Source organism: Buceros rhinoceros, unplaced genomic scaffold, assembly GCF_000710305.1.
Source record: "Buceros rhinoceros silvestris isolate BGI_N320 unplaced genomic scaffold, ASM71030v1 scaffold45736, whole genome shotgun sequence".
In the NCBI taxonomy this organism is placed as follows: domain Eukaryota; kingdom Metazoa; phylum Chordata; class Aves; order Bucerotiformes; family Bucerotidae; genus Buceros; species Buceros rhinoceros.
The window spans coordinates 1-13194 of NW_010418984.1; the positions used below are offsets into that span (position 1 = coordinate 1).

The 13194-nt window shown below is 36.3% G+C and overlaps 1 protein-coding gene across 1 annotated transcript; it reads left to right on the plus strand.

The window, feature by feature from the left end:
• Nucleotides 1-2052: 2052 nt before the first annotated feature.
• Nucleotides 2053-12186, plus strand: LOC104487849 (exosome complex exonuclease RRP44; the record flags this gene model as incomplete). Its single annotated transcript, XM_010138717.1, has 14 exons — nucleotides 2053-2210; nucleotides 2910-3103; nucleotides 3214-3287; nucleotides 4320-4487; nucleotides 5409-5573; nucleotides 6479-6592; nucleotides 6676-6813; nucleotides 7906-8052; nucleotides 8910-9026; nucleotides 9902-10003; nucleotides 10665-10729; nucleotides 10819-10903; nucleotides 11495-11622; nucleotides 12100-12186. Coding segments are annotated over 14 exons (1742 nt in total), but the record flags the coding sequence as incomplete, so codon positions are not given.
• Nucleotides 12187-13194: the final 1008 nt, after the last annotated feature.

The following is a 13194-nucleotide window of genomic DNA, read 5'->3' on the forward strand; positions in this document are numbered from 1 at the left end:
CGGTGGAGTCGCAGGCCCGGTTGCCCCAGCAAGGGCCGGCCGCCGCCGCCCTCTGGGTCTGGGCGTGCTCCCAGTGGAGCCTTAAGCCCTGCTCCAGCCTTGATAAAATCCGTGTGGGTGCCAGTTGACCTATGCAGCGTGGAGTTCAGGCATCGTTCCTGGAGAGGTGCGTTTAGCAGCGCGCTGTCGGGCTTGCCTCCCTCCGTCGTTATTGGTGTCTGCTGGACCCTTGAATGGGTGAGTCTTTACTTTCACTGCCAGCTACTGAAGAAGCCTTCAGCGTCACCGAGTCTAATCTGGCTTTGGACTACATTCCAGTTTTATGTTTTTGCTGCCTCTACAGTAGGAATAAAGAACAGCATGGTTTTGTTTGTTGCGGTCTGATATGGGTATAGAAGGTCAGATAAGGAGAGTGAATAGACTAACGCAGCAATCGGAATCTTCAGGTGGTCACTGAATTTTTCTGTCAGCCTGAATTTTCCTGAATACCTATTCTGTTTTCAGAGACTGTTGTAGGCTTAGGTTCTTTATCCTGTGATGTTGATTTCAGGAAATGAATAGAGGCTGCAGAATCGCCCCGTGTACAACTCGGTAAGCATGGGATGAATCTTCGCTTTACAGCCCATCACTAGTTGTTCAAAGGCTTGAGTCTGGGCAGTGCACACAGTAGAATTCCAGGCTGAGAGGCAGTGAATTCCCAAGCTCGATGTCTGCCCTTTTTTTTTTTTTTTTTAATTGCTTTTGAATACATCTGCAATAAGGAGAGCAGCCCCTTGCAGACATTGGAGACTGGAAGTAATTAATGAATCCTGACATAGATTGCACTGCATGTTTTACTTGCATGTTTTAGCAGTTATCCATCCTACAAGTTTTAAGTAAGGATTTTCTTCCCAAAACAGCAAGTCAAGGGATGTTCTCAGCCTGATACCCATGGACTTCTTGGAGTCTGTTGGCAACGTTTGTATATATGTACTGTAGACCACTCTGAGAATGTGCCCGGGGTACGCTGCCATGAACTGGAGCAGCAGTGATTAGGATGTCTTGGTAACAGGAGGAGAAGGTTTTACCTAGCAATTGGAACAGGATTGCAACAGTAAGACTTGGGCTGGTAATTGGTTTTGTACCTAGAGTAATAACTGGTTTTCTTGCCCTGTGAACGTGCATCTGAGTCTTTTTCGGTCATCTAAACATCAGGTACAGTGAAGCTTGGTCTGGCATTGGATTTAATTCTTTTAGCCATGCCCTCTAGATTCTTATTGCTGCCTCATTTGGGAGATGGGTTTGCACAGTTCCTTGCCACAAGCTTAGGAAGTGTAACTCCCATCTTTTTCTCCTGACAGGAACGTGGATTTTTGGTGCACTGTTCTTGCTCTTGCGCACCATTGCTGTCGAGTTGGCAAAGAAAAGTGCTGAAATTTTTTTAACAAATTTCCTTAGAAAAAGTCTGTCTTTGAAAGGGTGATGAGCGGCTAACAATTCCATTTGCATGGAAAATAAAATTGCAGTGCAACGGTGGGTTTGCTTTCTGGGGAACTTAGGCCTATGTGTGCACAGGCCTGTTCGTGTTAGCTCTGTGACAGTGGTCAGGTACTATTTTATGGTTTGCATTGCTCACAAAGATATATGCCACGTAGCCTTTAAATTATGTTGGATTACTATCAGATTGTGCATAGGTGTATTGTGTTTATAAACATTGTGATTTACAGGAACCTATCTTTTGTAAACAAAATTTCTAGTGTACACCTGGCCTTAAATTTGATTGGAAACTTGCATATGTTGGAACTGAATTTGGTAGAAGTCAGAATAATTCTTTATCTTCAGCAGAATTCAGATCACAAAGAGGCTAGAAAATCCTGTTTGAACTTTTTTCCCCACAAGCAGGAGGAAGCAGCTTAATAAGTTTTCAATTTTCCAGTGATGAGAGAAGAAGGCAGAAGTAGTGCAACTCATTATTCACTTCAGCTTTTTATGTATTAACTAAACATATTTCAACTCCTGTTAACTGTGTGGAATCTCACAACATTTTTGATTCATTTCCATTTTGTTCCTCAGATCGATATACTTGAAGATCCTGTTATTAAGAATGTCATTGTGCTACAGACAGTTTTACAAGAAGTCAGGAATCGGAGTGCCCCAGTATACAAGCGAATTAGGGACGTGATTCAAAACCCTGAAAAACATTTCTATTCTTTCACCAATGAACATCATAGGTAAGGTGTGGAATAGGATATAAGAAAGTTGTACTGACAACAGTAAAGGAACGGAACTGAAACGTGAACTAGGTACAGAACATCAGACTGGGGTTCACAGAACTGTATACTTCTGAAGAATCCTTTTGGGAAATAGTTGCATATTCCAGGAGCTTTTCTGTTTTATGATTGGTGTAAGCATATATGTTATGAAAAGGTGATTAAAATGTTGAATAAAGGTTACAGACTGTTAACTGACTGATTTTCTCTCCGAGTGTCCCTTTTAAACATATTCCCATGCTTTATTAATACTGCCAGCTCATTGTGTAGCAGAATTAAAAAATCTGTTAGTCAGTGACAGAAGGCTTTACAAAATGAAGATGCAATTCATTTGCCTCTATTCATGCTTGCAGGTAGTTTCCATTACTGCAGTACCATAGTTCTAGGAATCTTGAATCCATAGTTCTGGTATCTTGAATGCAGTCCTCTTCAGTTGTCAGTGAGAAGGTTGTATTAGAAATTAATGCTGTCTCCTGGCTCTTCAGTGGCCTACGGTGTGTTACACATATTATAAAAATTGGTGGTACAGCAATGATTCATTTGGCCTCAGAGTCTCGATCTTGTTTTTCTCAAAAATTTTTGTACCTAAGGATAAATGTTGGATTTGGGGGTTTTTTTTGTTCTCCCCTTGTTTCTATTTTATTTATTTTATTTATTTAGGGAAACATACATAGAGCAGAAGCAAGGAGAATCTTCTAATGACCGCAATGACAGAGCCATTCGGGTAGCAGTAAAATGGTACAATGAACACTTGAAGAACATAGAGGATGAGGAGAAGATTCAAGTTATCTTTTTAACAAATGACAGAACTAATAAAGAGAAAGCTCTAGAGGAAGGGATAACTGCTTATACATGTAAGTGAAGTGACGTGTATGTCTAATTTATTATTTAGATAATCTCAGCAGTCTCTTCATACTGAAATCCCGTGCATCTCTTGCATAAATATTTGTGTGTGCTTTTGTAGGTGAGGAGTATATCAAGAGCTTGATAGCTAATCCCGATCTTGTAGATCGTCTTGCTTGTATGTCCGATGAAGGGGTATGTTTATATTTTCTTTTTATAAAATAAATTATTCACAAATGGTTTGCAGTATATTGTTGCACACTGTGCGTCAGGCTACTAGCACTGATTTAGAATATGAAGACTTGACTTTGTTACCATTTTGGCAGTATAACTTTTTGACCTCTGTAAAGAAAAGAGGAGAGAATAATAACAGTTGGTTACAGAAAAAAAAAAAAGAAAAACCACACAAAAAACCCCCACATTGGAAATAACAGAAAAGAAAACTACAGAGGTTTGTATTGCAAACCATTTAGATCTTTGTTTTGTGTCTGTTATTTGAAGGTTTATATTAACTTACTGATCAAAAGCATTTTTCTATCAAAAGTTCAGATTTTTGTGGTCAATTAAGTGGAGACATAAGTGCAGGTTGCAGCTCGAAGATGAGCTACATCCTCTTTTGTTTCCTTGTGCTTTGCATTTATCAGAATCAAGACTTACATCTTCACATAAGACTGACAGAGTTGAAAACAACACCAGAAAATGGGAAGGTTCATTTCATAAGCTAGTTCTAACAGAATGGAGTGGGACATTCGAGAGTCGGAAGAAAGTGGAGGGCTCGGCCGACTTTCTCAGCAGTTAGGTGTAGTTCATTCAGCTTTATGTAATCTGAATGCTCCAAGTCTAGTCATGATAATGTACTTTATAGTTTACAGTATGCGCTGACATTCTGTGACGTACTCTTTACAGTGTAGTATGAAGCTTGTGTTTTCTTCACCGTTCAGTATATCCAAATCAACATAAAGCGTATGTCACCTATGCAGGATCTTTGTAAGTAACTGCAGGAAAACAGGAAAAGAAAAGGAAGCATTTCTAGAATTGCTGTGTTTCTATGTTCTTTATGCTTTTTATGCTTCATTAGAAAAGTTACTGTCATGATTGTGCACATTCATACCTACGGATAGTTACAATTTTGGCATTTGTTGAGCATCATGTTCCTGAGATTGGTTTTGGAATAATCATGAATACAAAAGACTGAAAATCTCCTGTTTTTTTTTTTTCCTCTTTAAGAAAGAAATAGAAAGTGGAAAAATTATTTTCCCAGAGCATATTCCTCTTAGCAAATTGCAGCAAGGAATAAAATCTGGTACTTACCTCCAAGGAACTTTCCGTGCAAGCAGAGATAATTATCTTGAAGCTACCGTTTGGGTTCATGGGGATGCTGAAGAAAACAAAGAGGTGAGTTTTTCATTTTGCCTTCATGCTGTGAACTTTAACTAGCCTCAGTAATGACTTAAAATGTAATTCTTTCATGGTGACGTATGTTGAAATGAAGCATTGTAGTAATTTTTTCTCTTCTGTGGGTTTTTTTTCTGATGTTTATTCTTTGATTTTGCTTGTTTATTTGTCTGGATATAGACTACAGAAATTCTGACTGTGCTCTTTTTGAAAATAGTGAGTTTAAAATTAAACTTGGTGCTTTGGTACAGTATTTGGTTAAAAAAAAGCTGAATCTTAGTTGTTAATAGTTTTTCAGTTGACTCTAGTATAACACATTGGGATTTTTTTTTTTAGTAGTTTGAAATAGTGAAAGACAGAGAAACGTGTTTGTAGGAAGATATTTCAGAAGAACTGTGGTGAGCCTTTGTGAGGCTCTCTTGCTTTATTTCTCCTGCTGTTTTCATGCCTGATGATGAGTAGATGGGCTGCTCCCCTCCAAGCAGTTAACTCATCTGTCTGCCCACTGCTACAGTTGTACAGACAGTGATGGCTGTTCCCTCCTACCTCCTATTTGTGGTGGCAGCTGGAGGTGCTGCTTCTGCTCTCTTTCTTTTATTCCTGTTTCCCAGTAGTACACTAGCCTGCAAAAATAGAAGGATTGTCTGATTTTTTTAGAAAAAGAAAAAAGGTCTGAGGAAAACAAGTTATTTTTATAGAAGCAATTGGAATCCTGAAATAATATCATCAGTACTGAAAGAAACCTAGGCAGAGGAAGAAAAACGCGTTGCAAACATGCCTTAAAACGTTCTTTAAAGTGCAGAGCTTGTTGTATGTGTATACTGTTCTGTTATACTGCTTTGATTTAAGTCTTCTGTTGCTGTCATCATTTTCATGATGCATGCTGTCATGCATTTTCATTTTGTTTTCTAAAAAATACAGATAATTATACAGGGGCTGAAACATTTAAACAGAGCAGTTCATGAAGATATTGTAGCTGTGGAGCTGTTGGCAAAAGATGAATGGGTGGCACCATCCTCAGTGGTCTTGCAAGATGATGGACAGAATGAAGATGACATTGAAAATGAAGAGGAGACAGAAAACATTGTATGAAATAAGTAATTTTTTACTTGACTCTTTGAGAGAGATGAAATCTGCACTGCCCTGACAGTGTTAGGCTTCAGAGTGACACATACTTTTCATACTATTTTGAATATGGAAATTATAAAACCTAATTTTAGTCCTACAGTTGTGTTAAATGTGTGATTATGTATAAAATTAATGCTTTTAATTAATCCAAATCAGAAATTCCCACATTACTTTGTTAATTAATCGGAAAGTTACTGAGTGTTAGTCAAGTAGTAATGCAAAGGTATATACTGATGTGTAGATTAGGATTTGCTAGAACAGGAACAGGTACTGACGATGACAATCAGCTTACACAGGCTGTGCATACGTTTGAAACCAGTTGTAAAATACTCTTTAGCTTATTGCAGTAATTCTGCTTCATGTACGTGCAGTGCACACACATACGTCCTGTCTAACAAATACTAACATTTCTTTAAAAACATGATCTTCCAACCGAATTCCATGGGAATGTTTTATAGTTATTGTGTTTAGAATTACCAGCGATTTTCAAGCAATGTAAAAGGGCTCCTAAAAATTAAAATACTAGCTTGTAAAAGAAAATGGAGGTAGTTGTGGAATAAGCAGAGACAGTGGGCCAGGACAGCATGTCTTCAGTCTTTCTTTGCTGTTCTTCATTTTTCTGGAATGATATCTTTTTAAAAAAAAAAAAAAGCAACAAATTAGTCAAGTCACATACTGAAAATATTAAAAGTCATGCAAAGCACTGGGAGGCATAGTTCTGTTTATGGAGTCATAATAGAATTCATGGCATTGTAGTGATACATACGATGTTACGACCACGGTTTGAGATACGTGCTGTAGCCAAGCACATTAACATGAGTTCAGAACAGTTTTGCATTATTAACCCCTCTGTGTTCTATCAGCTGAAGACTTCTGTTAACAAGGACATGCTGAGACCTACCGGAAGAGTAGTGGGCATTATAAAACGAAACTGGCGACCATTTTGTGGCATGCTTTCCAAATCACAGATCAAAGAGGTAAGGAAATAATCAACTTACTGTAAGTGCAGATTTTTTTCTTTAATTAGAAATTCTTTGTTCCTTTTTCTGGTTCTTAATAGGCAAGGCGCCATTTGTTTACACCAGCTGATCGCAGAATTCCTCGCATTCGAATAGAAACAAGACAAGCAGATACATTGGAAGGACAAAGAATAATTGTGGCTATTGATGGTTGGCCCAGGAATTCCAGGTATCCTAATGTAAGTTCAAGTGCTTTCTTCTGAAATTGTTTTTTTTTATGGTTTATTATTAGATAAGGTGTTATTATTAGATAAGGTGTTTATTGTTATCTGCAGTGCTGAGTAACTTCAAAAAGTGTTGATGTGGATTTTAAGTTCTTTGCCATTCATTGATGGTGCAAATTACAGAAGTCCCTAAATGATTTACTTTACTTTTATTGCCAAAAACCAGGTATGGGTTATCACACTTAAAAAGTTTACTCCTCAGGTTCTGTAGTGAACGTATCTGTGCTAACTAAGGTGCTTTATTTAGGCTAACCAGGGTTTTAGTCTGGGTTCCTAGAAATGTGAACCTTTTGCTGTGGCTTTGCTCATCCACACACTGATCACCATCCTGGCGAGTAGTTTTAAACATGTTGGCCAAATTCAGTCAAATTACCAGTGGGGCAGAGTTATAAGTAATTAAATTCTTAAACGTTCTTTGTAAATTTACAGGAGGATATAAGAGAGGCAGAGGACACTACCTTCAGTTTGTGTTGAACATCAGGCTTTGAGGAGGCTTCCGCTGGCTTGTGTGCGAATGCATAGTGTGTAATGAATGAGAGCACAACTGTCTCATACGTGTTTAGAGGAAAGAAGGAAACTTGGAATATATGTAAGGAGTGTTAAAAGACAAAGACAGCATTACCACAGAAGATGAGATATGTGAGGAAGGAAATAAAGTTAACGTAATAGGGAGTGGGATGTGTGGCACAATACAAACCCATAGAGAAATTAGACCTTACTAGTTTTGCTACTGATACAGCAAAGTTTTTCTTTCCTGCAAAACTAAAACTAAATTTCCACATTTAAAATTTTTGCGGTCTTGAATGTGGGAAACATAGCGTCATTTTAGAAAAAGAGATGGAAATACAAAGTTCAGAATTACCGAATCAATTAAATGTTGGAAAGTAAATTTCTCTTAAAGATGAGAAAGTTAACTGAAGAAGACTGAAGTGGTTTAACATTCTAATAACCTCTGAGATAATGGTCTCAAATCCTTATTTTTGAGCAAACAATATTGCTTGATGTGCATGTGTGTGTAAACATTTGTGTGTGTGTTTTGTTTCTCAGGGTCATTTTGTAAAGAACTTGGGAAGTGCTGGAGATAAAGAGACGGAGACAGAAGTTCTTCTGCTTGAACATGATGTCCCTCATCAGCCTTTTTCCCAGGGTGTCCTTAGTTTCCTACCAAAAATGCCATGGAACATTACAGAACAGGTAATAATTTTTAAATTAATGTAATAATTACTATGCCTTCTCCTTCAAATCAAACCATGGCATTCTTGGATATCCCAGTGCACCAAAACCAGAGGAGAAATGTTGTCCAAAACCATTTTGTCTTCAGGTCGATTTTCAGCTGGATTTCCTATGGAAACCATGCCTGTGCAAGTTTTGTGGTTTTGGCTAAAACCATTTGTTAGAGAGAGATGTTTTAAAGTAAAAACATTACAAGTTTCATTGAAAATATAAACATTTTAAAAGGTATTTTGTGAATTAGAGAGACTACAATTTAAATAACTTTAAGATCATCCCTAAGAATTTTTCATTTTGCTAAATCGTCTAAGATACCTACTTGAGATCTTTTTGTAGCCATCATACAAAGGTAGATACTTCCAAAGCATGTAGTTCCTTTCAACTGTCTAAACATCAAAGACTTAAAAATCTGAAAGTAATTGAGAACAGTCATATCCTAAACAATTCGTCTAGCTGAATATCAGTCAAAATCACACTTTAAAAAATCTTGATTCCTGATCCTGCCAATTCTGAGATGATGAAAAGATTGTAATTTTATTCTGTTTCTCTTTGTATTTGCTGTAAACCAGAGAAATTTTGAATACTTCGTAATTTTCTTACTTTTTCTGTCACTGTAGTTTCTGCATATCTGTTTTGATCTTATAAATAAATAAATACTACTGCAAATGTTGCCCTAGAACAGCAACAACAACAAAACACTGAAAAAACTTGGTTGCTTTTGAAAATCTTATGCGAAGTGCCTTTCTCAAATGATCATTTTTATTTCAGTATGGAAGATGTTACTGAAAACAAGTTTGGTTTTTGGTTGTTTTTGATTTCAGGATATGAAATACAGGGAGGACTTAAGGCATCTGTGTGTTTGTAGTGTTGATCCTCCCGGCTGTACGGATATTGATGATGCATTACACTGTAGAGAACTAGAAAATGGAAATATAGAGGTATTGTTTGATTCTTTCTTTGTTTCTTTCTTTTTTATTCAAGCCAGTCATTTATTTATTTATTTATTACTTCTTTTATTTTACCAGCAGTGCAGCTGTGGTAATAGTACATGACATGAGCAAAGCTCCAAATCTGTTTTAAAAGAAATTAATGGTGTTCGCACAACTGTGAGATGGTAATAAAGAAAGGGATTTGATTTGCATTACATTGGTGTCAGAAGTGGGAATTTAGTGTTCTAAATTTGCCCTGCTTTCTGCTCGTTTAGCCTGGGAAATTAACATAGAGTCTATTTCCTGCCTTAGCTAAGTAAAAACATTGGTATCTACAGCTAGGGTAAGGAACTATCAGTAGAGAAAGTGAAGCTACTTCTGTAATGCTGAAGGAATGATTATTTTATATATATATATAAAGAAAGGACATTAAAAGACTCCAGGCTTAACACCATCTCTCTACCCCTTATTTCTGATGTAGTCAGGGTTTTTTTGTTATAAACTACATTGTAATTGTAACAGCAGTGTGCCAAAATGGAAGGTCTAGCAAAGGGAGAAACAAAAACAAAATTGCACTGAGCCTTGAAGAGAATTAAAGGGGTTATTTGAGGCCCCAGGCAAAAAGAGTTGCATTGGTAATTAATGGAAGTTTCCACTAAATGTATGTGTGCCCTTAGTTTGCATAATTGCTGCAACCGTTCTTTTTTTTTTTAGTATCGGTATGATAGGTTTTAACTATTTCTGTTACTAAATACAGGAGCTGCTAAAGGGAACTGGGAACAAGTGAACTGGGTTGTAAATAAAAACTTGAGAAAGTTTCTTCCGTGTTGAGAACTGTTTCTCTTTTGTAAGATGCATAATGTGATGCGCTTTTTTTCTTTTAGGTTGGTGTACATATTGCAGATGTCAGTCATTTTATTCGCCCAGGAAATGCTTTGGATGAGGAGTCAGTAAAAAGAGGAACAACAGTATACCTGTGTGAAAAAGTAATTCTTTTCCGTATAAAAACCTTTTTGTACAACTACACAGTTGGATTTTTCATTGCTTTCCTCTTTGGAGATACTGTCTCTAAACTAATGAAAAAAAAAATAGACTCCTTTGGGCTGCCCTTAATTTGCCTCACACTATCCAAATGAAGGTGGTTTTGTGTCATTCAGCCTGCACAGCAAGAAGGAAAATTTTTTTCTCTTAATCCATTATCTGTAGAATATGCCTTTCAGCTCCTGCTTAAAGCATTAACGACATGTAGTTCTCAAACTGGACTGCTGTTTGAATATCGATCTGAAATTGCCCAAGTGACCTGGTTTTGGCTTTTCCATTGTTTGTTCTTCTGATAGCTAAATCTCTGTTGTTTCCTATGATTTCTGTTCATTACAACTGTACGCTCGGACCTGTTTCATTCAACTTATTTTTCACAGACCACAATTTCTTTTCAGAAATAACTGTTACTAAAAAACTGATAATTAAAATGGATCTTGGAATGAATTTTCTCTAAAGCAGCTTACTTTTCTTTCAGAAATATGAACTTCCTTAGGAAAAAAGAAAGTAATTATTATTTCCAAGCTTTTAATATAATAAATAATAAAACATCGGGAAATTAAAATACATACTTATAACTAGTCATTATTTTTACTTTTTACTTTGCAGAGAATTGATATGGTTCCAGAGTTACTTAGTTCCAATCTATGTTCCCTGAGATCTAACGTGGACAGGTACATGAGCCATACTTTGACCCTGACAAGGAACCCCAGATGTCTCTGTGTGGATTTTAACAGCTTTTCCTTTCTTCTCCCTCTCGTAGGCTTGCATTTTCATGTATATGGGAGATGAACCATAAGGCTGAAATCCTAAAAACCAGATTTACGAAGAGTATTATTAATTCCAAGGTTAGTCACGTAAATATTATACTTCTGAAAAAAAGCTGGAGACCTTTTTGTAAAAACGGTGATCAAAAGACTTTATTATTAAGTTTTCTTCATTCAGTTTATGGATTTATATTTTTTTAGAAAATTATGCTTAAATCCTATAAATAAAATAAAATGTTTGATTCTGCCCTGTTCTTTTAAACCTTTAAGTCTGCAATGGTTTTTGTGAGGTCACTTTGTTATGATAACTCATTTTAAAAGTATAAATATATATTGGATATGGTTGGTATATACCAACTAGTCATAATTTTCCGTTAAATCCAGTGGCCTCTGTAGGTTTTTATCATACTTCTGAAAATTAGACCTCTAATGTATAAAGTACATCTGTGATCAGTATAAAAAAACCCACTGTAAATACTTGGTATTTCTTAATATCTTGCTAGATTTGTCCTGTTTTGTCCATTATTCTTTGAGCATTTAGGTGTTGAATGTTGTATTATTGTGAACCAGCTTTGATAGCAAACTTCACTTCCTGCAAGACAAAACGAAGTTTTTATTTTCAGTATTCAGTTATGTATCATGATGTCTTTTGTTTTTCCTAACTTCTTCAAGGCTTCTCTTACATATGCCGAAGCACAGATGAGAATTGATTCAGCAACTATGAATGATGATATTACTAACAGCCTACGTGGACTAAACAAATTGGCAAAAATTCTGAAGAAGAAAAGAATTGATAATGGGTAAACCATGCAGTGTCCGTGTTTCTTTTTTCCCTTTTTTTTTTCTTTTTGCCTGTTTTTTTGCTGTCAAGCTGTGTAATGGTCCACTCTGTCTATTTTTTCAGTGGAAATATTTTGAAAGAGAAGTATTTTTGCCATTTCAATTTGCATAAAAATGCCTATCTTCATTTCCCCCAAAAATATAAACTTGGGATTTCTGTTAACCTTTCCTTGACAAGATCAATCAACATGGATCTCTTACAGTAATTCTGAAACACAACCAGAAGAGCAGCATTTGAAATTTTAGTAGCTAGTATTGATGTGTTAGCATCATCTTTTCTGCTAATTTGAACACTAATTCCACAATTTTATTTTTGATTTCTGCTAATCTTAAATTACAGTTTCACAGTAAACCCAGATGTTGTGTACCCAGATGTTGAAACTCAGCTGCTGTGTCTGCTTTATAGTAGTTCGTTAATACCACTTACTGTCTTCCAGGGCCTTGACACTGTCCTCACCAGAAGTTCGTTTCCACATGGACAGTGAAACTCATGATCCTATTGATCTTCAGACTAAGGAGCTCAAGTATGCATTTCATTTTCCTCAATGAGTTAATTGGGGGCAAAACAGAATTAAAGATACCTTTTAAATAGCAACATTTAGTTAGTAGTGTACGAAGTTCTTATAATAGTGCAGGTCAGCCATAGAATTATAGAATGGTTTGGGTTGGAAGGGACCTTTAAATTTAAAGTCACCTAGTTCCACCCTCCCTGCCATGGGATAGGACACCTTCCTTTAGACCAGGTTGCTCAAAGCCCCATCCAGCCTGACCTTGAACACTTCCAGTGATGGGGCATCCACAATTTCTCTGGGCAAGCTGGTCTGTGAAAAGAAAATCCTTTGTATTTTACTGCACTATTTATGAAGCAAGTTTTGAAATTTATGTTTCATATATGAACTTAAGGCTTTACTACTGATTTAACAGAGCACTAAGGCCTAAACTCTACATCCCACTGGCTTCTATGTGATGCTTTTCTGTTGATGTTCATCAAGGAGAGAAAGTAGAGCTTTGAGTTACGGATTACTGAACCCTTAAGAACAACAGAGCAGATATTGCACACGTGCAGCGATAGATGCAGTTTTACAGAGGAGTTCTAGAAATGGAGCTACTAAGTTAATTTCTGAAGAAAGATACTTTTCTCTCATAGTACTACTAAGTGTCCGTGCTAAAATCTACACTCAATTGTGTGTACTGTCACGACTTTATGGTGTTGCAGCATGGTGCTTTCAAACTTCATTTGCCCAGTATTTAAACAGTACTCTTAGGAAGGAATCTAGAGTTTTGTCTTTTGGGGCATTTAAAATAGCACTTTAATATAATTTTTTATTTTAGAATAACTTAATTTTTTTTTCTTTTGACTCAGTATTTGAAACTTAGTAAATACTATGTTTTAAGTCTTAAAAATCTTTGCTTAATTGTCTAAATATTCAAAACCACAAGTTAATATTACATAATACTGTTAGGATGGTAGAATGTTTCTTCATTAGGCACTCAAAGTAAATATATAATTTATGTTTATATTTTTCTAATAA